The sequence below is a fragment of the Aplidium turbinatum genome, chromosome 14 (genome assembly GCF_918807975.1).
Source record: "Aplidium turbinatum chromosome 14, kaAplTurb1.1, whole genome shotgun sequence".
Taxonomy (NCBI): domain Eukaryota; kingdom Metazoa; phylum Chordata; class Ascidiacea; order Aplousobranchia; family Polyclinidae; genus Aplidium; species Aplidium turbinatum.
Window position 1 is genome coordinate 9,427,551 of NC_137485.1, and position 26,969 is coordinate 9,454,519.

General features: G+C 37.9%; 1 protein-coding gene across 1 annotated transcript in view; it reads right to left on the minus strand.

The window, feature by feature from the left end:
* LOC145782877 (protocadherin-16-like) overlaps positions 1-26,969 on the minus strand; it is a 63,316-nt gene that overhangs the window by 21,268 nt on the left and 15,079 nt on the right. Inside the window, exons 8-20 of the mRNA XM_082594641.1 lie at positions 7,691-7,870; positions 7,113-7,353; positions 6,301-6,540; positions 5,554-5,687; positions 4,695-4,898; positions 4,147-4,244; positions 3,791-3,943; positions 3,311-3,467; positions 2,694-2,850; positions 2,053-2,166; positions 1,645-1,839; positions 1,141-1,286; positions 534-614 (exon numbers count right to left, since the gene is read on the minus strand). Coding sequence (XP_082450767.1) covers positions 534-614; positions 1,141-1,286; positions 1,645-1,839; positions 2,053-2,166; positions 2,694-2,850; positions 3,311-3,467; positions 3,791-3,943; positions 4,147-4,244; positions 4,695-4,898; positions 5,554-5,687; positions 6,301-6,540; positions 7,113-7,353; positions 7,691-7,870 — 2,100 coding nt within the window. The remainder of the gene's footprint in view (positions 1-533; positions 615-1,140; positions 1,287-1,644; positions 1,840-2,052; positions 2,167-2,693; positions 2,851-3,310; positions 3,468-3,790; positions 3,944-4,146; positions 4,245-4,694; positions 4,899-5,553; positions 5,688-6,300; positions 6,541-7,112; positions 7,354-7,690; positions 7,871-26,969) is intronic.

Here is a 26,969-nt window from a genome sequence, read left to right on the forward strand (position 1 = left end):
ACGCATACGTTGGCATTTCTTCTTCTTTGTGTACCATGCTTGTTCCAGGCTTAGGCGTTCATGCAAAGTTCTTTCCGTTAATGCCAATGTTTTAATGTATTAAAAATTGTTGCAGTTGTAACGTGAAGATGACCCTTGAGGTTATTGAGAAAAGTGAGACCCTGTTTTCCACGAGCTCGTTTTCTTTCAATCTTTCTACAAAAAGCAGTGTGGTCTAATCGTTCCTTCCTCATGACATGGCCAAAAAAGCTTGTTTGTCGCTTGGTGATGTTTTTCAAGAGGGTTCTGGTTTAATTGGCTTGAGTTAGTACGTTGGCATTTAACAGCTACATTTGTGAGAAAAACCGAACTGCTCAAGTCCAAATATAGCAATCACTTCCATTGCTTTGTGCCTATCTTAGTACGTTGGTCACTTGAAAATGTATGACATACGCAAGCCCAAAATGTGTAGACAGCCTATAAAACGCCTGGAATTCACGAAACCTTTACAAATTTGCAAAAATAACGAACTCTTATCGAAGCAGTAACGTCACCTTCAAAGTCGTTGTAGCGAAACGGGTGGTTGTACCGTGGTCCTCTGCTCGTATTGTTAAACCGTGAATCCCAACATCGTTCTATGAAATATGTCATTGCTTGATCAAAAGTCAAACTATAAAAATGATACTATTTTTTAGAGCTCTAAAAACATAAACTGCTTTCCACATACCGGATACCTTGTCTGTAGAAACATTATCCTTGGACCGAATGCTGAAGCTTAATAAATAATACTGGCATAAACCAACGGAGCAAAGAAAAAAGGGCCATTTATCATGATATAAAAAAATATGCAAACGTTTTCGGCTATGTATAACTTCAGTTACAACTTGATGTTTCATCTGCTTCTGGTTTAATAAAGCAACCTCTCCATCAAAGTTTAATTGATGAAGTTTAGTTGTTTTTATTTCTGACCCTCACAGCCAAAATAATACATGTCGACGTAGCATAGGTCTGGGAAAAGGTAGAAGCGACAAAACACGAACAAGATGGAAAACTGTCGATAACACGAGTTGTACAATTGCTCACGCCGGAAGTTGCTAAATTGAACATCCACAAAGGTCCTTAGCGATGAGCTGCTAAAAATTAAAATAAATATTTTCTCACCTGTGAGAAATTATCGGCTGTTCTTACCGACCCCGTTCGGGAGTCAATAACAAACAAAGTTGTGAGTTGGTTAGAAATCGAGTAAGTCAATCGTCCGTTGTCATCCCCGTCGTTGTCCCTTGCCCTCACGTCAGCAACCCAGGCACCTTGCCATGAATTAAAGATAAGTATTGGGGCAATTGTGAAGTTTTGTAACAAAAAAAACTTTGAAAAGTTTTAACGTTAGAGTACATCTTTGGTATCACTGAAAATTAAAATCTTATTTTGTGGTAGCAATTCTTTGGCAAAACAAAGTTTCTGGATTTTTACCAAAAGATTAACAACAACAACAAAAAACTCAAATACCAACCGCAGTAAGTGATCAAGTATAGCCAAAGTGCTGTAACTGCAAACAAATTAACATTTTTGACATAGAAAAATTTTACGACCATTCTATTCCGTTCGACACAAAAAAGCTTGTGATGTTCCTACGTTTTAAATCAGGGAAGCAACATTATATTTTACCTTTTTCTTCATCCAAAGACACCACAGCCAAATGTTCCACCGATCCCGTCAAGAATGCTGGCGTATTGTCGTTAACGTCATCAATGATGACGTGCACCGTCGTTTCGGCCATGTTCGCTTCATCCGTGGCGTCAACCAGAAACCGGTACTCAGAGGTCAATTCGCGATCGAGCGAAGTCAAGGTTGTTATGATGCCTGGAACAGATAGAGTTTAAGAGCATGGAAAAATTGTTACCTCACAATACAAACTCTGCTTTATCGCATTAAGATTATGGCAGCGAACATCAGCTTTTCGATCACGCGGCACGACTGCTGGCTGGCACCCTTGTGATACATAGGGTAAGAATACTAAAAGTAGTTTAAAATCAATAACTCCGAGGTTATGATTGCAATGACTGACACACACACCTGATACAGGATGGATGGTAAACACGTCATTGTTCGCTACAGCGAAATGATATCGAACTTGAGCGTGACGTTGTGAATCCCTGTCATCAGCGAAGACCGTTCCGACCACTGTACCTGTGGAAGTAGAAATCATATTTCGTTTAAGTTCAAGTGAGGCATGCAATGTGTGAAGGAAAAGTTACATTTTATCAAGAAAAAATTCATAAAAATAAATCTTAATAAAAAGCAGCTCAAAATTTGAAGAACTCGTCATCTTGAAGCCTAGGCTACCGCAAGGACGGCTTCTTTGTTTATCGTATTTAAACAGAATCAGTCCGTAGAGTTAAATGGTAGTTTGCAATTGTTGATAAAAGCATCAGAATATCTGTCTACATCTAAGTTACGCATTCCACGTTCTTGCTTACTTGAGAGTGTTACCGTTGTCTATTCCAGGGGCTCTCAAACTTGTTTAATTGTGCGGTCCCATTTCAAAAAATAATTTTCTTTGCGGCCCCAAAAATTGGTCTACAGTGGAAAGTTTCCAAAGTAAACTACCCAATTACGCTTTGCGACCCTAAGGGTTGCGACCCATAGTTTGGGAAGCCTTGGTGTACGCTACTAACATACAATATATAACAAAGCAAATAAAGTAAGAAACGAACCTTTTGGCATATTTTCTTCAACACGAAAAGTGTACGCGGGTTTCGTGAACTGCGGAGCGTTATCGTTGACGTCATCGACGGTGATGATGACGTCAGTGGTGGCATCGCAAAACGAATCAAAGAGTGATGACGTAGATGGTTGGCCCTGTGCGGTGACCTGATTGCGAAGAAACCATATTTTTAAATAATTGTTTCAGACAACCAGTGACTAAACACAGTTGCGTACTTGCGCCAAAGGGTTGTGCGCATACCAATGAGGAAACGGTAGCTTATGAAAAAACAACCAGTTGTCAACTGGTAAACGGCATTATTGTGTGAGACGTAGTCTGGCTAGTTAGATATGAGTTGATGGTTGCTACACTTTACAAGCAACAAAATGTCAAGAAAAAGAGAAATTTTCAACTGCCAGCCTCGGTGATCCAGCCTACGTCGGTGGTTCAAAACCTTGACTAGCACAAGAAACTACCAGAATTAAGCTTCAGTAGAAGAGATACGAAATTCAAACCATGATTTCCTCTATAAAGCACTTCACAGTCATGCCAGTTGTGATGACTGTATTTTAAATTGTGAGTGACCGTTAGGCAAGAACTTTTTTGTTATCATCTTTTAGTTTTTACCTTAAATTGGTAGGTGTCTCTCACTTCCCTATCCAGCCCCGCATCCAAATAAATAGAACCATTGGGAAAGATGGAAAACGGAAAGGAAGAGGACCCTTCCAGATGGTATGACGGAAGAGAGGAGGAACCGATCTTCATGGCATTTAAAGATCCAAAACTAAAACACAAAAAAGGAATAATATCTTGTATGTCGTAAAATAAAAATTTCTGTCAATAACAATCGAATATTATTCGGTCGTCGTTTTCTTCGCATGAGATTTTGGGGTCGATGATCTAGGACTAAGATCTCGGCTCCAAAAGTTATCTTTTCACTACTAAGATCACTTGGTGACAAAACGGAGCAAAAATACAGATGATTTTACCAGCTTAGAAAAGAAAACAATTACAATAAAATTCCACAAAGAAGACAATGTACAGTAGAGGTGAACCACAACTGGGATAACGATGTAATGTGACGTTAGTATGATGCAGAAAACTTACATGGTAGCAATCGGATAATTTTCAGCAACGTTCAACATGTAATTAGGATTTGGAAACTCTGGACAGTTGGTGTCAGGAAAACGTGCAAAGATAGTCAATGACGTAGTTGTCACGTGGGGATGTTGGCCCATGTCATGTGCTTCAATAGTCAAGCTGGAAATGAGATCGGATTAAGATTTTACAGTAGATGAATTGTTTCGTTCCGTTTTATACTTTTCTTGCTATTTTCAATTTTGAGCATAAAATTTTAACATTAACCTCGAAACTTAACAATTTTGCATTGATTTTAAGACAAAATGTTGAGATCAACTCGTATATGTAACGTAATGGATGTAAGCCGGCTATTGCGTTATAACCTGTAATCGGCAGGTGACTGAGGAAGACTGGCGGCAGTGTAAATATCAGCTGTTGTTTCGTTGATTCGGAAATAAGGGTTGGACAAACGGTAGCGAACCTGTAGAAATGAATGACTAGATAACCTTCTCAAGTAGAAAATCAATTCTTTTTACATAGATTGAAAGGACTTGTGCAAATGCGCTTATGAACGATTCTTAAAACTACCTTTGCCACAGGTCAAATCAGTGTACCAGGGCCGTTAAAGGGATAGTTTAGGCCTGGTGCCAGTAAGGTTCTCGGGCCCCAGATTAAAACATTTCTAAGAAAAACGCACTACCAAAGAATGCGCGATGACTTCTTCAAGTTCCCGAGCGCCTTTGAAAGGTTAAGGGCTCCTAACATCATCTCGGCTCGGGCTGAAAGTGTCCCTTGGACTCCTTGCAAACGCTACTGAGTTTACCTGCAGTTCACCTAAATTGACGTTTTTAAAACGTTTGATGCCTTGAATTAATGTAAGACACAGGTAAGTTATTTGCAACAAAATGAGACATTTATTGAACAAACCCACCATTCCGTTGTCGCCTTGGTCAGTGTCGATTGCAGAAACAGTAGCAACGGTGGCCCCGGTTCTGAGGTTAAAGGGGATATATATGGGCTCCAACTTTCCCTCTGTGCTCTCATCAAAAACTGGAGCATTGTCGTTGACGTCATTCAAAGTCACGACCACTGATGCGAAGCCGTAAGCCGGGGGAAACCCCGATGACGCAATGACCTGAAATAGTGATGTAAAAATTCAAGCCCTTACCAAGAAAACATGGTCCCATGCTTGATTCCGAGCGTTGGGCGTAAAAGAAGATAAGGTTCTTTATTATACAACTATAAGTTGTCGGCACTAACGAGAGTAGGTTGGCCAGTGGCCACTTCTTAGCTCAGCCGCTTTTCCTTCAGCAACTACGTGTCAAACCAGGGATATATGATTGAAATGGCTAATATTTGAAAAATCGAAAGAAATAATAGCAAATCCCGATGTTGTCGTTACATTTAATTTCCACCTCATCTAAATGAAATCAACGCTTTGCTCGCATCACGGTTTCAGATTAACAAAAAATGTACAAATCAGCTATGCTATTCATCTCCAGGCAGCAAAAGTCCTTTTTGCATGGATTCAATGTCCGCTGAATTAATATAAAAACGGCTGATTTGCTGACTGAGGGACGACAAGGGGCAAAGCTGACAAACGGCTGAAGACGGAAAGTGCAAACTACCCCTTGACCAATCAACTACACAAGCACCTTCCTCGTAGTATTTTCCGCGTTTGAAGTCAGAATAGTGACTTTTGCGCAAATTTATGGCCAGTGGTGCCGCTTCAGATTGTTTAGTCTCCTATTGGCACCAACCTAGTTACGTCATAGATCACTACGTCATACCTGGAATGAAACTGTGGGAAATATTTCTCGGTCCATGACTGAAAAAACCGTGATGCTGCCCGTGCTGGAGTTGATAGAAAACCAATTGGTGTTCGGGGGATCTCTGCGCAGTTGATAGGTGACATCCCCGCCATCTGAATGAAACAAAACATCATGAAGACTACACAAGAAATGCAATACGAAAGGTGATAACAACACGAATAACTACGCTTCAAAATAATTTGAGCCTATTTGTGTTTATTCATACACTGAAGTATGAATTCGTGGTCGTGGATGTGGTCAGACAATACTTTGTACTTAGTAGCGTTGTAACTAAACCAGACAATGATTATTTTAAAGCGAGGATGAAAAATAACGCACTACAAGAGTCCATTGGTTTCAAAGAAAGTCAGTGAAAAATATTTGTGAAGTTGTAGCACATTTAACAGAGCAGCACATAATTATACGAGATAGATCTGTAAAAAAAAAACTGGGCCTACAGTGGCATGTTGTGTGCTCTGTCTTTACAATAAAACGTCGTATCGAGGCTTATGCCAGTAATTGAATATTTAGTTAAGGGGACAGGAATGCAAAGAAACCAATTTTTGTGTCCATCTCCAGGCATGCTATTAAGTGTTCCTCTAAAAAGTCGTATGCTCTTCAGCGGTCGAACCGACGCCGTTTTGAACATCGTGTATCATGGCTCTCACCACTCGGCTGTGCAGCTGACATCATGCAACGTGACGGTAAAAGCACACACACTCCAACCTGGTGTCGCTGCATCCACGTTGCCAACCAAAGAATCCAAATCCGCATCCTCATCTGCAGAGAAGTAATATGTGGATGCAGAAAACACGGGACCACCCGTGGAAGTCCCGTCCACGATGCTGATGGAGACAGTCCCATTTTCCTCGGATCTTAACCCTCCTCCATCTTTGGCACAGATGGTCAGGTTATGCACGTCATCAACACCCAATCCCACAAGAGAAGCAGCCACATAAATACGACCTGAAACATTGCAAAAAATAATGATAGCAGTTTCGTAACTTTGTTGCAAGTTTCAACGTATTGAGACAAGGTTGGGTAAACTAAGTATCACGAGTAAAATCCGAACCACTTCGCTGAATTATGAGCGTCTCCTATAATTGCATAAATATTGCTGGTAACTAATTGACGGCAGCTTCAGATAGAGAGGATTAGTAGAAAATTTACATTATTTGTTCTATATCGGGCCCTTGTGTTAAATTTTAAAAGGTTTTTGAGCCCAGCTAAAGAAATATGTCCGTTTTAACATGGCGAAAAAAATTTCTTAGTTGGGTTTGTAGTTAGAACGCCAACAGTGAAGGCGACCTTAAAAGCAGAACATAATATAAACAACCCAATACCCAAATAACCATAAACTACTCAATCAAGTCCTTGAAGACAATAAACGCTTCTAAATCTCATGACAATTCAACATAATCCGACGAAAACAATCACCTTGCACAAGCTTTTCTCTAATCCTTAGATTTTGTATGCTAGTAGGTGAATAATACGTTAACAATACGGTGTGGGCTCCAGCGAAAAAAACTTCATCGTACCAGATATAGAGTTGAGTTTAAAAAAACCATTGTTGTTTCCTGACGTCACGTCATACGTCACACGTCCGAAGGGACTGTCCTCTGCGTCATCATCATCAGTAGCAGTAACTATGGTAATCGGAAAGCCCACGTCAGCATTTCGATCCACATTCACCAAGTAGAGAACAGGATGAAAAACTGGTCGAAATTCGTTGACGTCATCAACGGTGACGAATACCCGCGCACGATCGAATCGTCCACCCTAAAGCGAAAACATCACGATGAAGCAAAAACAATGCCAACAAGACCCTAGCGTGGTCAATAGAAATAACTATAACTCAGTGTAACTGCAATTAGACATCGGCAAAGTCTAAGTTCCATTCGAACATTCAAGTCACAAACATTTCAGACAGCAAAACCCGTCATTTTTACATCGATTCAACGTCTGCAGACGATGAATCGATGTAAAAATGACGGGTTTTGCCATATGGGATATTTGTGACTTCAGTGTTTCCGAGTGTAACTAGTGGATATGTGACTCTAGCAATAAAAAATGAGCATATAAAACTCACGAACTACATTAATTGTGCAATTTCTACCTCATCGGTGGCTTGGACTTGGAATTTATAACTTGCTGTGGTTTCTCTATCCAGAAATGACCGAACACATACGTCACCGGTAGTTGAATTAATCCGGAATTCAGTTGGTGGAGACTGGCCGGAACCGGCCACAAATGAATATGAAATCACAGAGTCAACATCCGGGTCAATGGCAGTGACCTGCAAAAGTTGAAGAAATCAATCGATGCTATTTGCTGTGTAGCCATAGCATATATGCTATTTCAGAAAAAAATATCAAATTTATAAGCAAACTATCACGTTGATCGTGTGATAGCACTAAGATGAACTAAAAAAACCTACTCTTTTACATCGATGCAACGTCGACAAACGCTGATTCAATGTAAAGCATGGATGAGTTTGTGAACTCATCAGTACGTTTGACTGAGGAGTTTTATCAGTAAAAACGCACATGCACGGCCTACTAGAACACGGCCAAATATGTTGCTATTTGAGGAAATTTCTAAGAGCCTGAATTGTTACAATCATAGCTATCACAAACCTGGCATCTTCCCATTTCCAAAAGTAAGTAAAATGAGCAATATGTGCATCTAGACATATGTTTGGCTTGTTTTTCCAGAGATTAGATATGTATGTTAAGCACAACTTATGGGATAATAATGTAAAATACGTAAAATTTTCCAACTACATCCTGGAGGTAGTCTCATCATACAGTCGTTAGGTTTTTTGTATAGCAGGATTTTTTGCCAATAGCCACATTTTGCTTGCAAAATTAAACTTGGTGGAAAACAAAACGAACTAAAATTTAAATTAGGACATCAAATGAACCGCTTACAACATAGAATCCACACAAAATCCTTGATATTTTAAATGGAACATGCAATTTCACCAAAAGCGACACACCAAACGATACTACCTCCAGGTTGCAGTTGGAAAATCTTACATCTTTTACATTGTTATTGCATAAGTTGTGCTTAGCATACATACCTAATCTCCGGTTAAACAAGCCAAACATATGTCTAGGTGCAAATATTGCTCATTTTACTTACTTCTGGAAATGGGAAGATGACAGGTTTGTCATAGCTATAATTGTAACAATTCAGACTCTTAGAAATTTCCTCAAATAGCAACATACTTGGCCGTGTTCTAGTAGGCCGTGGCACATGCATACTGAAAGTCGAACGTCGATATGTATTTGTGATAAGAAATCTCACTTATTCGTCTTGAAGTGAAATTTCGTAAAAAGTGAAAAAAGACCTCCAGAATGCAAGAACTGTTATTTCTACATTTTTTTAATGTATACTTCGAAACAAGATTCCAAGACGAACCCACATAGTTTTGAAATGTTCAAATTATTTACTTTTAAGCAAAGCTTTGTGAGCGTGCACTATCAGTCATACAAATTAAGTCAATGGCATCAAAGGTTAAGAAAGACTTACAAAGCATGCAGTTCTCAGTTCAAACACAGCCCAAACATTGAATTTATTGAACATTTGCAATGATACAACGCTTTGTAATATCTAAGCAACGTAATCTACGTGGAAATTGTCCACCTTAGAAGTTTATCGCTGGGGTCAAATCAATCTATCATGGAACAATGAAAAGCCGCAAATGGCCATGTCGTCAATTTAGCCATCTAAAAATCTCTACTTCACTTTTGAAGTGATACAGATAGGGCAATCAATCTTAAAGAAGAAAGATCGATTCTCAATTTTTAAGATAACTCAAAAATGGTTTTAGTGAAATCAGGCGGAAATATAAATTTGCAGAACCTAGCAACACTTCAGAATCTAACAATACATGAAGTGACATACAAAGTTTGTGGTGCAACAAAATTAACTCTCCACCAAACCTTGAAAGTACAAATCTGATGGCAGAATTGTGAAAAAGATACTAAAAGATAATAAATTCCTATTCAACATGAGTGGAGAGAAGCTGGGTTTTTTTTTTCGCTGAGACTTTTCGGTCATTTGTCAGAAATGACTTGAAAAAATTCGGTCATTTTTTGTTTATTTCGGTCATTTTTTCTGATGTAAATATTTCCTTTCAAGTAGCTGACAAGCCTCGAAATTCGTTTTTGCTGACGGCGGACAATTGTGTCCGATCTGAGTAGGTATCTCGGTGGACAAATTAAGTCTCACGGCGGACACACCAGTTTTAACGTCGATCGTCATGCTTAATCACTTTATCTTGATAATTCTTCGCCATTTGAGAACTAAAGCTACGGTTTAGAAGGCTTTAAATTTTACCGAAGTAACTCTGAAAGGCTTTCATCAGACAAACGACGTGTGTTTGAAGAGTCAAAGCGCCGTGTAGCTGCTTAATACGCCGCATAACTGATCAAGTGATTAACTTCCACCAATCGAGGTCGTGTGGCTTCTTGCGTCACAATGCTCTGAGCACGAGTCGGAAAACTTCTACACTAACGCTACTATTTTCTGCTGTGCAAAGTTTCATTAGGCTTTTTCTAGGTTTATTTTTGCTTGTCATGTGAGCGAAAGTGAATTTTCAGTGAGCCTTTTCTTACTGTAATACCAAAACTTAACAAATTTTGCTGCATCTTGCTGTAGCCTAATAGCCTACTCGTATAATCTAATTTTGTAACCAACCTTGCCTTATCAATATTACTCGGAGATCAAAGCCAGACATTGTGACGTAAAACCTGAACTAGGTTGCGCGTGATTAGTGCAGAAGTACGATACTCCCATCGATTCTTGGCGAAAAATTCACCTTTGTTACGCTAATTCAATGTCATCAATCGTTGAAGCAACGTAAGAAATCGAAAGTTTTCCTGCTTGCGCGCTAGAATGCGCAGGAAATTATATTCTCGCAACAATTGTTCGTGCTATACGATGACGATTTGTATCGCTTGTTCCTGTGTTATTTCTCGGCAGACAAATATGACCGATCTAGATGCTACTTCTCGCGGACATCACATGCTGTGACGGCGGACATGTCCGCCGTGAATTTTGAGGCCTGGGCTGATACAAACCAAAGTTTGCACTTCTTGACTAGCTACATTAAGTTTCGCTGAGAAACGTTGTCGTGTTTTATCTGAGAAAAGTTAGAACAGACAAACGTTTCTTCAACGTTCATCAGCGAAACTCAACCTTGCAATGCCCGGCTGAATTGACTATATATTTTTTCGGACATTTTGACCGAATTGACTATATTTTTTTCGGACATTTTGCTAAAAAATCGGTCAATGACCGACAAATGACCTAAAAAAAAAACCCAGGAGAGAAGTCACAAAACTAAGCTGCAAAATCATGCAGTTTTAAATTTCTCAACGCTCGCCGCACGTAAATACCTGTGATGCCAGCACGACAAACATCATACCAAAACCATTTCAACAGAACACAAAGAAAGAATTCAACTTTTCAATTACTGTAAGATTTGAATGATATACTTGTCTCATACAGGCTACATGGGACCGATAGTGTTTATCCAGGTGGCGTCGCTTGTTATTACATGAAATTAATGTAAATTCATGTTCAAATGGTGCTGATTTAGTTCAGCAGTGAAAAACGTCTGAAAAACGTTTCCTTTTTAAGATAATGTTGTCTTCGAAACCAACACTATCCACTGAATATGAGTCCCTTGTTTGAACCTCCCACTGCACATTGTCACGCGAAAACTGCCGAGATAGAAAATTATTGAGTTTTTCGAAAAAAACTCGAAACGAAACAAAGAAACAAAAGCTTTTTATTCGAAAAGACAAAGAGCGCATTTATTTGATATAGTTTCATTTCGAATTATGTCAGCAAAGAATTTGTTTCACTAAACTTAAACTTGTTTGGAAAGTTATGTATTTACAGTATTATTATCTGTTGTTTCATCAGCAGATGATGCGAGTAGGCAAAAGCCATATAACTCACTTTCTATAACTGTGTTAAAGAACGAGCTCCGGTGACATTTAACATGCACTACAAACAAGTCATTTTCAACAAGAACAAGCAAATAATAAACAAACCACTTTTAGCCATTATTAGTTAGCCTCAAGCCGGATCTTCTGTTGTAAAACAAATTACAGAACTATCAAAAGAATTCACAACAATAGGTATTCTTCAATGCCCACGTGTGGAATTTCATTGACGTCACTGAAAACGACCAAAACTAGCAATTAATTTTAAGCCAGCCGGCAAAACTTTAAAGGAGGAAGGTGTAGGCATAGCTTTAACTTGATAATTATGAGATTAAAACCTCCTAGTCGGCAAATCAGCCCTTTTTTACACTTATTTAACTTTTTTTATTTATTCAACGTTTGCAGACGTTGAATCAATGTAGCTGATTTGCTGGCTGAGGAGTAGAATAATTAGGTTCGACTGTGAGTTTTCGCATGATTCCAAAAGGTGGTTAATAATATAACTTTCTCGGCTGCGCCTTTACCAGAGCTTTTCAACCGGAGATGCATGAACCCTTAAACTTTGGCTAAAAGGCTAAAAGGGTCCTATATGGAAGATGGCTAAAAGGGTCCTATATGGAAGAAATCCACAGGATTTTCACAATCAATAAGATAATAAGACGTTTGTACAAACCGAAACCCCTCTGCCACTGAGCTGGTATACATCCAATATGAATGACCCAGGCAGCTGGCTATATTTTATGTCAGCTGTTTTATATAGGTTTCTGTGCATTTAAATTGCGTTGTTTTTCCAGTGCGCGCGCACGTATAATTCACATTCTTTGATTGGCCCGCGCGCATTTTGCATTCCAGACGAGGGCTGGAAGCTTTGACATCGTGCGTTTTCAGTTGTTGTTTCTAACTGGATACGAATGAAAGTCTCTTGCCCTGATCACCCCTTGCCACCACAGACTAGGGGTGTCATATTACCGGACGACCCTGATGTGAGCGGTTAGCTTAGACTTTATAGCGTTGGCTCCATATTTTCTGGGCCGTGGTGTATTGTGAATCATATATTTTGAAGCAACTTTTGACTCGAGCATAGCATTGCATAATCTCTGTTGTTAAATTAACCTCTAAAGAATTCGATACATTGCATTTATACAGTATTGATTGCTTGGATATCTCCTAGGGTCTATAGAGTTATCTGAAAAGGCATGGTGGTCCAGATAATACCGAGTTGAGAAGCCCTGGCTTATTCAGCAGGTACGGCTAAGTTGATAGAGACAACATCGTAAACTTCGTAAAGCTTGAATTAATGCCTTGAAACATAGAATTACGAAGAGCGCAAATAATTAACAGAGGACTTTTCAATGTATAAGTTAAGGTTTTATGTCGTTGATAACCGGACATACATTCATTTGATTCACGACTACTGACATTTAAAAAGTAAATCAAAAAGTGAATGGCTCAACACAAAAAACAAGTAGTTTTGCAGCAGTCTTTTAGTAGTTTTCAATAAACAATGCAGACAAAAATTTTCATAGACACGTGATGAAGACAAAGAAGTGCAAGTTTGATTTTGTAGGTAGGTACTATTTTAAATTTGATTTATGACGTTTCAACGTCTTCGATTTCCGTATCTTCTTTCATCTCGACTATTCATCGTCGTTCTGTATTCTTTCATTATTGAAACAAAGACTCTCGATGATATTAAAACTTTCAAGACGACTTTGCCATCACAGAAACGTTTATCAACGTCCGATTAGCATCATGAAAGTGGCAAGAGAGTTCAATAAAAAATTCAGAGAAGAAAAACGTTCCATCAAAAACTAACAATAGTTTTCTTCTTTCGACACTCATGCGTTCATCACCATGTAACTCCCAACAATGCCACTATAATGTTAGTTAACATTCACAAGACGTTGATTGACATTGCATGTTTGGTTGTAAAAAGGCCACTCCCACGACTGTGTAAATAAAGGAGTTTGAAACAGCTGGCGCTGGTGATCAAACAGGAATCTTTGGTTTCAGGATAGTGTTGCTTGATCAAAACTGACAGAAACCTCTTGGCACTTTTTCTAGTCCGCAAATCAAAATTTTTTCAAAAGAAAACTCGACTTATTTGATGGCTGCGTTTTCTTCCCCTCACAACTATCTCCAAAGAATGCTTTCCACATTTTGAATCAATCAACTCAAAACGTGCGTTTGTTTTGGGGAAGGGACTCAAAAGAAACAGATGTCATCAGTTTGCTTCCACAGACCCAGACAGCAAATCAACTGTTTATATATTGATTCAACGTCCGCAGACGTTGAATAAAAATATAAAAATTTCTGTAAAGTAATAAAAACAAACAGTAACTTCAATCCAGGGGCCATGAAAGCCGATAGCGTTCGTTTTGTCTTTTTGCTTTTATATGAAGCATTGAAATTGTATTTTTACAAATACCTGATGTAAACTAATCATTGAAACTACTCAAAACGGTAAGCAACCATTCGAGTTCATAAAAGACACCATGTTCAAAAATACAAAATAGTAATTAACCGTTTTAGAAAGCTACAGCTTCAAGCAAATAAATAACTGTGATTAAGCAACTGATACCGGACAGTGGCAGCCATTGATTAGATGAATTTAAGAGACATGTTCTTTTAATTACATTACAACTTCTCAATGAATTACGACTTTAAAAATGTCTCTCAGGAAGCATAAAAGAGAAGGCATGGTTTATTAAATAAAATATGATTTTCGAATGGTTTGGTGACAGAGCTCATTGAAGTAACGTTGAAATCAAGTTATAATAACGTCAAGTTCATTAACAAGCCAGAATTGCTATTTTGACAAGCAAAATCAGGCTCATTTAAAGTCCCAATTTCCAAGCCAGTAAATCAGCTGAGTTACAGCTTAATTGTAGCAGAAACCAAATAAAGCAACCTATGGCAAGGCTCAAGCAAAAATGTTACAAATTAATCTTTTACTTGACATATTTACTATTCTAACGCTAATTTCAACAAATTTTGGCGATATCTTTGTTAGTATCTGCTCTTACACATTCAACCATATTATACAAACTCACAAAGCCGTTTGTTTTAATAGCAAATGACAATCGAAGATACTTATGCACCTAAAACAACAAACCTCTTCGACCAATCATTTTTTCTAACAAACGGACACTTGCGAGCTAACCACGGCTGTGATAAATTGTTACTTTAGAATACATGCAGAGTGGTGAGGCAAAATACAGGTCAAAACATAAGTTTGCATCAGTGAAACACAAAGTTGTTTAGATGCTGATGATGATGATGGCGTATGAGCGATCTTTCCAGGCTAGATTGGAGGGCAGGAAATCTTCAGCCACTCGGCAGTCTCGTCGTCCAGGATTCTCAGACCATGCGCACCGTGTGGAGGCCGGTGGGTTAGGCAGTGGTGGATGACATGGTCTGCGGTCTGTTCCGTGGCACCACACTCGCATTCTGATGAAGGAGCCAGGCCCCATTTGTGCATGTCCGAACGAAAGCGGCCGACGCCAGTTCGCAGGCGGTTAAGCCTGACCCACGCAAGCCTTGCGAGGGACATCCCTGGTGGACGGGGATCGGCGTTGGGTATGAAGTCACGGAGCGTGGAGGTGTGATTTTGCCACTCCGTGTTCCACATGTGGTTCGTCCAGTGTGCCGCACTTAAACTAAGTTCTGCTGCGTTTAGATGCTAATCTTCTTCAACAGATTAATCATATTGATCAGCTGTGGCCTCCCATATGAACTCCCTCCATTTTGCTCTGTTTTTTGTTTTTGCTAGTACTTCTGGTATATTTTTTATTCCGGTAATTTGCTTGATATTGTCAAAATATTTCATTTTTGTCGTCCCTGTGTTCGTTTCCCTTTGCTAGATGCTAATACAACGGTCCTTTTTAAAGCAACACCATGACATTCTCCTACATGGACATATATTATCACTGAAATGAATTGATAATGCATGTTTTGCGTCAAATTTTAATCAATCAACACAGTAAAGACGTCACCAATATAGAATTTGAAAAATCAGAAATTGACTAAACATTCCGTTCTCTCGTTTCATACAAACAAGCGAGTATGAAACAATTGAAGTGATTATTATGAGTCGCGATGACAAAAAGAGAACTATTCAACTAGATTAGGTTACCGTACTTGCTGATGAATGGTCAATGCAAGAATGACTTAATGAAAGAACAATGCGCCGTCAGCTTTACAAGCCGTTTAAATTAAACAATTTTAAGGGAAGGTTCATCTTTCAACATTTTGTTCAATAAAATCTACTTTTACAATAATTTGAACGGTTGTAGAGCACACTGAACAGAATAATTAGTAAAAAAAGAGAAAAACAAATAAAAAAAAACAAGCAATTCCTATTGGTCTTATTGAGTTAATGATATTATGATGAATCGCTTACTGCCTCGCAAATCGATTTCTTTTTAACAAAATATCTTTAAAAACTTTGCAAATTCGAATCAAAATGTAATGGAATATTGGTTAAAGTGAGCATGATAAGACATAGACCAAATATCAGTCAACACTGCAACACCGCCCTATCTGAGAACAACTTTGTGCATAAAAACCTGTTGAAAACATGTCAAGATTTCCAAAAAAACACGATTTGACAGTTATCAGGAAAAGTTCGTTTCTTGCATATGAACACGAATCGTGGATGCACAAATACAGATGATGACAAGTATTTTTGTTTCATTGAAACATGAACAACGAGACAGTCTCAACCTCAACAAAGGCAAAAATTGACGCGAGTGACGTAACTATGTGACCGTTGAGAGAGAGGAAGCACTCCAGCAACTCTTGAAAATCCTGCTCTGTATTGCGTACTTGAGAGAAAATAATTTTAACTTCGAGAATTGAATGAAGAACTCCGTTTGTTCTACAGGTTTTAACGTTGGATCGACTAATGGTAAAATAGAGTATCAGAAAAAATAATTTAGAAAAATAGATTTTATAACTAGAAAATGCAAGGAAGATCCATGTGAAGATGTTGTAGAAAGTTAAGTGGGGTTCTATTCAGTCAATCATAAATTTTTAAGAAGGTACATTAACTACTGTAGACACAAAGGAATACTCGAAATCGACAGAAAACAACTTGAAATCGCCTATAAACCATTTAAGTGGTATGAAAAAAGTAAATCAAACATAACGAGCCGTTTTTACAAACGTGATGAGAAACTGTAATTATGACTGTCACAATGAGGTGAAATGTGTAGTCTAAATATCTTACAGCACGCAGAAAGGTACGAAATGTTTTTAACGACATGTTCACTCGCATACAAGCCAGACTAAGCTAGCAAAATCCGACATTTTTACATTGATTCAACGTCTGCAGACGTTAAATCAATGTAAAAATGACGAATTTTTCTGTCTGGGTACCCTTTAATGGACTTCAATTAGTATCCAAACGAGGTGAACAACATACTTGGTCAAATTTTCTCGCTGATGATGTTTACCGTCATACGGATTAATACGTCATTTTCAAGCCTTGATCTGTGATTGGTTGGTTATTAGACAAAAATTTTTGAAAGTAAACAAACAATATGAAGTTGTTGGCCAAACGTTTTGTAAGTCAAAAGTACCAAAATGACACAGGAAACAACGGAGTTAACGTTTCTGAATGTCTTTTTAAAATAAGGCGTACAGCGAGGTCATTATGCCTTTGCTATTGGTATTACTTAAACGTAAACACGACATTAGTTTTCAACATGATTACACAAGTTCAAAAAATTTCTTGCGACTAGGAAAACGTTTATTCTGACAAGTCAATCTCAGATGACTGGGTTTCTATTCTTACTTTCAGCAACGTTGAAACGATGTAACAATGAAAGCGTTTGTAATTGGCGGCAAAGCCAATCACAGCCAGAAAATTTGACCTTTTTCACATTGCAGCCTTCACATGCACACTTTTACATTCAGACCTATTTACGTCTGCAGACGATTGAACAATGTAGAAAAAGGTATGATTTGACAGGTGGTAGTGCCAGTAGGAGAGTCGGATTATAATATGTGAAGTATTTGATTTTCCAATTACGAGGAAAGTTTAGTGACAAATAATGGCACTGTGTAAATAAACATTTAATTTCAAGTGGTCAGAGAGAAGCAAAAAGACGCCTGAGATTGTAACAGAAGAAAATTCGATTCCTTTGGCATCAAAACAATGACAACTAACAACGAAACAACGTCAAAAAGAACATAGCATCTGTGTGGGAGAGAGGTCAGTCAAAACAGCAAATATCTTGACAATAAGATACATACATGTCAAATACACTTCATGTTTTTAAGTCACTTTACAGAGCAAGCACTAAAATTGTAACATTACTTTAACGCCGACTGTGAAAAAAAGAAACACAAAAAGAACAAGTAGTAAAAAAACACAAAAAACCTATAAATACATTGATTCTACAGATGTTCAGTCAACGTAAAAATGCCTGATCCACTATCAGAAGTATTGAAGATCGTGGCATGTTTTGTCGATTTTTGTTTACTCCAATGTGATAGAAAGTCGAAAATTCAGTCGATAACAAAATATCACAATTCAAGAAAGCGATCATAAGTCATTTTAGCACAGTGGGATGGCGCAGTGTATGAGACGCTCACTTTCCAACCATATGATGCTGGTTCGACTCCCGGTTGTTGTTGAACCGCTCACCTCTACCCAGGGTGTAATAAATTGGCAGGCCAGATCTGCTGAACAAATGGCGAGCGAGAGAAAAGAACTGGTCGCTCTATTGTTGGTGCCGAAGGCATGTAATAAGACCTCATCTTTTCATCTTCCCCCATGCTTGGGTTGAACTGAGAAAATTACCATGTATTTACATAAAAAAAAGGCCCATTTTTGAAAGGAATTTTTACACGGAACGGAAGAGAAAGTAGGTGAAATGCAGTTTGCACTAAATTATCATCGATCAAAACATGATTTAATATGTAGCTATCAAACCTTCTGTAACTCAAAGTAAACGTTGCTGTGACGTAAACCGAGGACGTCGCTACAAACTAATTCACTTTCACTGTGATACAAAAACAAAATTTAGGAACCTTTTGTTCAATTGTGGACCTAAAACAACACACGAAAGGAAAAAGCAATGATACACAATGATAGGCTGTGCACTTCGCATGAGACCAAGATAATATTTTATGAAAATGTCCACATGAGATAAATGCATTTTCACAACTGAAATTTTTCGTTTCAACGCGTCTGATACTTGACAGTTGACAGATCAGCAAACGATTTTTTTTTTTTGAAAAAAAAAGAAAGACTAAATGATTTTCCATTGCAAACCTCCCATAACAAAGAAAGATTGGATGTTTGTTGGCACCGCGCCAATCAGAGGTGATGACACAAGAAGATAACAAGATGACATCACAATAAGGAAGCAGACTGGAACAAAGAGAAACTCTTCGGCTCATGAAATGAGTTCTTTTTCACAGTCATTGAGCATATGTAGATGTTGAATCAATGTGAAACGGATGATTTTTGTTTGGGTGGCGAAAATCTTATGCATTCACCCCCCAAAACTTGTTTCAAGCATTTTTGTCAATTACTAAAGCTCTAGTGCTTGCATTTACCGTATACAGAATGGAAAAGATTGATCGTTGATGATATAGAATGCTCAATGGAAACGATTGGCTTGCGATAAATTCGGCCAACGACAGCATTAGCCGAAAAACACCGTCAAACGTGAAGGGTTTATGTATAATTTGCCTCTTCACAAGCAGAAATGCATAAAAGCACACTTTTATTTCACGAAAGTACAAATTTCATAAAAAAACTCGCGCGCCTCGCGAGTGGCGACAATGGTTATCTTCGTCTTAACTTCAAGAAACACTCAACAAAAAAAGCGCATAATTTCAACCTTGGCTTCCTTATCGCTTATCCAGCACACTACCAAGCAGTAATTTATCAGTCGTTTACATTTTTCTACAAATCAACTATCCAGTTGTTAAAGTCTTTTAAACCCAGATTCTATTGTGAATACACTCATTATTGCACAATGCACAGGCAGCAAAATTATGGATATTATGCAAAGTTCAGTATGTTTGATGAATGCTTCTTTGGCGTGGCCGATTTCTCGGTTGCACTTTACAATTGACCGCATGATGCAAGTCAATCTAGAGAAGAAAAAAAACTTCTAAATCACTTCACGGCGACTTTTTAGAGCCTTCGATGCTAAGTGGATTTCCAATTCACTTTGAACGTTGACTTTTTCCGTTTAACTGTTCCAGTGCTTTGCTAATAAAGTTACGACGAAGAAAATTGAATTACACCAAATTAAGGCGGTGGTCTGGCACGCGGAAAAGTTCAAGTCAAATAAAGGTTTTCAAGGTTCCACACAAACCCATGTATCACTGTCATTTTGCAAGACAGTTTGGGCTTTCGTGTCGTTTTCATAGAGAACGGCCGTCATGACGTCAGAACGCTTCCAAAATCAATAAAGTAAATAAAAGGACCAAAACAGGCCGGACTGTATTAACACAAAATGTTTTAAAGATTGTCCAGACAAAGTGTACCTAAATCGGCGAAAGCCCAACGCACTTTATCTTTAAAGTCTTTCATTAAAACACCATCTTATGTCCCCGTGTTATCTGTGTACAAAGATGTTCAAGTGGTTTTATGTTAAAACTCAAAAGTCGTCCTTTGATCTTACCCCAGGGTCGTTTAGCAGTGACATATGCTTTAGTTATTCAAAATCAATAAAGACTTTTCATCGCGATGTCAAAAATTTATTTTCAGTTGCCAATGATGTTCTGTATCTATTTATCCATCACCTCTCAAATCGCCTTTCAACCATCCACAATCAAGCTAGCGAAATTCATCTTTTCACATTGCTTTAGCGTTTGCCGACGTCTTCAGACAGACGTCAACGTCTTCGGACGTTGAATCAATGTGCAAAAGACGAATTTTTCTAGCTGGGTACGGATACAAGTGAAATTTTGTTCAAACATGAATCGAATTTTAAACAAGAAGTTAAGAAAACAAAACATGGAGCAAAGAATGGATCATTTGAAGTCAACAAAAAATACAATGTCAAATGGAAAGAATAAATTGTTGGTTTTAAATGAAAAATTGTGTAATACACAATGCCAATTTTCAATTTTTTGTTGATAAATCATTTTCCTTATGAGCCCAGCAAAACAAAGAGCACTTGTGCTTGTCATTTGGAAATTCGCAGAAAAGCTCAACAGATGATTTTCTTGCAATAGGAAATTTGTCACAGCAGTCAGTGGCACGAATCTAGTTTGAAATTAGACGAAGTGCGCTCCACGCAGGGATAGACCACATCATCTTAAACCTAGCTTGGAAAGTGGTCTTTTTTACATGAATTTAACGTATGAAAACGTTGCAAAATGGGCCTTTTGCATACCAAAATGATTGCAGAAAAGTGCTGGTTTTTCTGGCAGGGAAAACCTATCTACCACCCCAGAGTCTATGAGTGTGATCAACACTAAAATCACATTACTGCTTTAAACCAAACCAGATCATCATTGGTTTTGAGAGTAAACGATGAGACGAAGATAAAGTCTTATACAACTTGTGAAATCTTTTCTTTTTACGTTGGTTCAACGTCTGATGATGTAAAAAGACAATGATGCAAAAAGGGCGGAATTTTTGTTGGTAGCATTGTCTGTTGGTTTCGTTTCTTGTCTAGGCTATCTATTAGGGCTGTTCAAAACGAAATTCTTCAGATTTTTCCTCCGAAACGAAACCAAACTCTTCACTCAGAAATTATTTTGAAGCGAAATGAAGACAAGAAATTTCTCTCAAAATACCAAACAAAATATTTCGAAATATTTTAGTTTCGAACAACCTTGCTATCATTCTGTCGTCTCCACTGTTTCACACAGCAACGAAGTAGGAGGCCATTGGGATGGCCTTTACGACAGGAAACCTAAATTCAACACATCAAAGATGCTCCAAGTTGGGAATGATATAAAACGTTATCACCTCTCGTAAAGCAAGTCTGAAAACGGGATTAATCACACAACATGCATACAACGTTTTATTTTGGATAAGATCACGCAAAATCTAAATAAAAAGTTGATTTTCTTTGAAAAGAATGTGTTCAAATACTTTGATATAAAAAATTCCAGCAAGAAAAACAACGCGTTTTCACAGTGGATCAACGTCTGGCCACGTTAGACTAATGTTAAAAGACTCGTTTGACAAACAAATTATTATCGATAAACAACAAACACCAGTCAACCCTTTTCTCAAAACAAATATAAATCCCATCTAATTTATTTGACGACCTCATAAATCAAGTGAGTTATGAACTGAAAAGGAATAACTCTTTGATTCTGTTTGTGAATAACATCTGAAAAATAACCCACGAGTTTTGGTCTATCTTTAATGCAGCCAACGACATCGAGAATGTTAAAAATCACTGCTCGAGATGCTGTAAGTGTAGTGTCAATATTTCAATGAAGCGTTTGAGAAATTTACACCACATGCAAAATATGCCATTTTCAAGTTAGCACAGAATGTGAAAAAAGTTGATTTGCATGCTGGTTTAAATCATGAAAATGAAAAGAAAAGAATAAAAAAGAAAAAAGCAGGCAAACTGTTGATCATTTGATTTTAGACTGTCCACGGGCTGCACTACCTGGTGGTTAGTGGTTAAAACACAGTTTACCAATGCGGAAATTCATTAAAAACTGGCATAAAAACAACGAGCTTCACGCGTGAAAGTGCCATATGAAACTACTAAAGGTAAAGGTGGGTCCCATACTTGATTCAAGTGTTGGGTGTGAGAAGATAAGGTTCTCATTGTACTAAGCCTTCGGCACTAAGGAGAGTAGGGTGGCCAGTTCCTTTCTCTCGGCCGCCTTTACTTCAGCAACTACGCCTACCCATTTTATTACACCCTAGGTAGAGGTGAGCGGTGTTTTTCAACAACCAGCTTAGCCGGGAGTCGAACCAGGTTTGCATAATTGGAAAGCCAACGCCTTATCCGTTGCGCCATCCCCACCGGAAACTACTACTACAAGAAAATGAAAGAATCTTCGTTGCTTCTGTTAAGAAATGCGTTAATTCAGCGATACAAAGAAACCAAATGAAACCTCTTCAACAATAAATCTCTACAGCAGTTTAAAGCGCTTTCCCAAAAACAATCAAGGCAATTAGAATATTGATTATTTGGAATTAGATCGCTTCATTAGAGGCCAAGAGAAAAATTGGTAGGGCAGTTAATCCTGAAATCCCTTGAGGAAGAAATGAAAAGTAAAGAAAATTCGGCTGCATATATTAAACGACCACAACGCTCGATCTGCATTGATAAAACGTTAATCGATATCTAATCAACGTACCAATAAACAGACTTAGCACAACACAACAAAGCATGAAATAGTCACAAAAACGGTGCAAACATGAAGTTTATGCAAACAACAGGGTTGCCAGTTTTGCTGCAAAATTAAAAAAAAACTGGCAGTATTTTTTAGCAGGTGAAAAAAAACAGTTTAAAACTTTTTAAAAACCGTTTGTCAGGTTTTTTGGAGATTTTTCAATATTTTCAGACAGCGTTTATTGGGAAAATAGTGGAAAGAACGATGAAAATAATGTTAAAACAGGCCATTTTGGACTGTCTCTTAACTAAATTCTTGCTTTTTAGAGATGTCCGAGGATTCAATAAAATTTTGATGATATGAAACAAATTGGGGATAACGTTGACAGGAGAAGTAATTTTGAAACACTGTGAATTTAATTTTTTTTTTATCTGGATTGAAAAAATGTTTTTGGATTGTTTGGCAGGAAATATCTGGCAACCCTGGCTGTGAGCAGACGTGCAGAGTCAGAACGAAATCCTTCTCTTGAAATTACCAGCATCTTAAAAACCGATTTCGAAAATTTCAAATGCTGCAGTTTCCAATGCAACTCCGAGTACATATCCTGCTTATAAGCAGGAGCTTTCAAATTGTCACAAATCGATGGAAGACGAGGTTGGACTTTGCTGCATGTTATCTTTAACATTAGTTTAGCATAACAGGAAAGAACGTTCTCGTTCTAGTGTCTTCCAACTTGGGTTTCAATGTGATCAACGAGGCTACCAAGCGCTTTGCTAACTTAAACTTCCAAGTTTCCGGCATCAAAACTTGAAATTGCTTTAGATTTGGACGGTCTTGATATGACTAAATAGCTAAATTAGTCTTGTTTAATCTTTTTAACGTCGTCAAATATTCGAAGGACGCAAAACTCATGCTTGAAAACATGAAAACCTCCAATTTAACCAAACCTAAGTGCACCACATCGATCCAGAAAGAGGGAAAATCTATTCAGAAGCCGAGGCCGCATTTGCTAAATCAATTTAAAAACGAAAGGCGACTTAATGGCTCCATATGTGAGGACGAGAATTTTAATTCAAGGCAAAACTAGCCAGATATAGCTTTTTTGCGAAATCCTACCTAAAAATTTTAATTAAAATTTGGAAATAGAATAAATAATTCAATAAGATCTGCAGGTTATTGATAAGAAAAAGGCTAAAAATTTTAATAAATCAAAACGCACAAAAACGCGATGATAATGTTAGAATCTACAGCACGTGCTGCATGAAACCAGCTTTCTGCTTTGAAAAATGAAGATAAATTTGGTTGTCACTGATTTGTTTATCTTTTACTGCATGGGACACGTAGCCTCGTATCATATAACTCGTCGGCAATAACGTGTCTGGGATAAAAGATAAAGTTCTGTGGACATCATTTGACTTTTTGGGGACTAGGTCTAGGGGCTATAATTTCACCACCACGGATTAGCCATTCATAAACTACAATAGAAGTGGGAAAGAAAAAGTTATGGTATACTGGCGCGGCGTAAACGTTTCCACAAGATATGTCATTTCGATTTCCAAAATTGGATTTTTTAAAAAGTGTCTTGCGCGTTGCCGAGAAATTAAAGTGAATTTGAGATATTAAATATTGACGTTCATTTTCATGCAAAAGTGTGCACTGAAGTGTTGAAATACAATTATTTTTCATCAATGCACGAAAAAAAGTGAGAATGATGCAAATTAATTAGATTTTTTCGCCTGTGATCCGCTCACAACTTAAGCATAAATGATGACATCATACTGTGTTAAGCGCAAGAGAGTTTTTGCATATTAATTAAGCCGCGACGTGATTTGACTGATTGGATGTCGCAAAATCGAAAGTCAGATATTAGTCAATATGAGTTGCATATGACCAACATTATGTTTCGGGTTTCGTAAATTCAACTGCAAATCTACTTTTTCAGTAAAACACTTAATCGACCACTATTGATTACAGCGGAAAAATTAATATTTTAATCACTGAAATTAGATTTTAGATACGCACGTGTGTGGGCAAGTTTGCACTCGCAAAAGCGGCAGCCACAAATCATCAAGTTACCATAGCATTTCTCAGAAAAATAAAAAAGTAATATTTAGTTTGAAAACTCAAGTGTTTTACGATGCAACTCAAAAGAACTTAAAGGATTTTCGACTTCGCTTCTGAAAAGAAAGGTCACAAAATCGAAACACAAAAAACAGCAGTTGCGTCCCAGACAGCAAATCAATCGTTTTTTACATTGATTATACAGACGATTGGTTTGCTGTCTGGCGTGAGTTTTTACCATTGCATATTTTCGTTACGTAAAATGCAAACAAAACGCATAAGAAAGTTTGCTTTAAATCGGGGTTAAAAATAATGAATATGGACACACAATCAACCTGTTCATCTGGCATTTAAGACTATTTGGGGTCGGTAATTTTTGTGAAATGAAGTATCTCAACTTGCAAAATCCGGCATTTGCACTGATTCAACAGCTGCAGACGTTGCATCAATGCAAAAAATGGCACATTATGCCAGATGAAACAGTAATTTGTTTATGTAGCAGCTTATCAAGATGAACGCTAATCGACTTCCAACTAAAGTAGCATAACTGAGCTGCTAACTAGACGTGGCCACTTGACAAAGCGATTAGAATATGAAAACTAAGACAAACAATGAACGGTTTTTCTTTCTAAAGACGTTACATTTGCGTTTGTCAACATTATGTTTTCATTTTTGAACAACATATTATTTTCTATTATTCAGTTACCTCACCACCGAAATGGGGTATTTCTTCTGTGGACAAAATCACGACTTTTACTCATCGTTGGAAGTCAAAATAAACGTTTCCTCTGCCGTGCACAAGAAGACAACGAAATAACTGGCAAACTAAAACGTGGTTCCACCGAGAATCAAACCCAACATACCAGAAGCAGAGACGGAAAGACTTTCTACAGTCAACCACTTAGGTGCTTACAAGAGAAATAGGACAGGCAGTTCTCCCTTTTGACCTTGCTACAACACACAACACATATGCGATACATTGTATGCGCTATAAACGGTTTTGAAAGTTCATGGAATTGAACCAAGTTATGTTTACTGTGAGAAACGGGCACGTTTCAACAACAGAGGATTAAGCTTTGAACCTAACACGGCAAACCTCTTTGCCACATTCCCACTTTTAAAACGTTTCATTCGCGTTGGATTGCACTGTTCTTGTAGTTTATATAACCCGGTCACCTTTATCAGGTCATTCCAGTTTATGTAACTATTAATCTAAGTGGCAACTTGTAATCCTGCAAGAATCTTGTTGTGAAAAGTAGGCGCATGGCACATCAACAAAGCGATACTGCATGTGGAACCACAAGATCAGTCGCCCGAAAGCACACAAGATCATAAATAACTGAGACAGGGATTAAAAGGCTAAACAAACAATCAGCTCCTATGATCTTCCAGTAATTAATTCTATCACACAGAAATCACACCATTTCTCAACTCGAAGTACCAGGTCAAAACTCGTACTCGTACTGGGTCAAACCATCGTTTCTCTGTTTTAGCAGTGCAGAAGTTTTATAGCAGTGTATGTTTGCATTCTAGACCTAGACCACCTTTCCAACTATACCAGTGGTTCCCAACCTGGGGTCCACGGACCCCTTGGGAGTCCGTGAGAAAACATTTGGCGGTCCGTGATTACCTTGATGAATTTTTGAAAAAAAAACGAAAAGCATTCATTAAAATAAATCCATGCTGCTGCCTACAGTATGTGCATTGACCTTAAACTACACCTACCACGACGCATGTCGATTACAGTCAAATCAGGATTGGCTCGTCTATTACGTAATAGAAAGCATGCGGTGGAACCAAAGTTTACCTCATAAGTTTCGGCATGGCACTTTGGGTCACCATAATATTCAAATACTGCTGACATTTCTTGAACAATTCATTCATTTTCTTATTTGAGCAACTGTTTAACCTGATATTTGCCGCAGGAGTCATAGCGGCAATGCAATAAGACACAGTACAGTAGTTGAGTAGCATAATTATTACAATAGTATGTTAATTGAGTTTCAGGCAAAATTTAGGTAGGGGTACGTAGAATTAATAATAAATCTGTCTAAAGGGGTCAGTGACAACAAAAAGGTTGGGAACCACTGA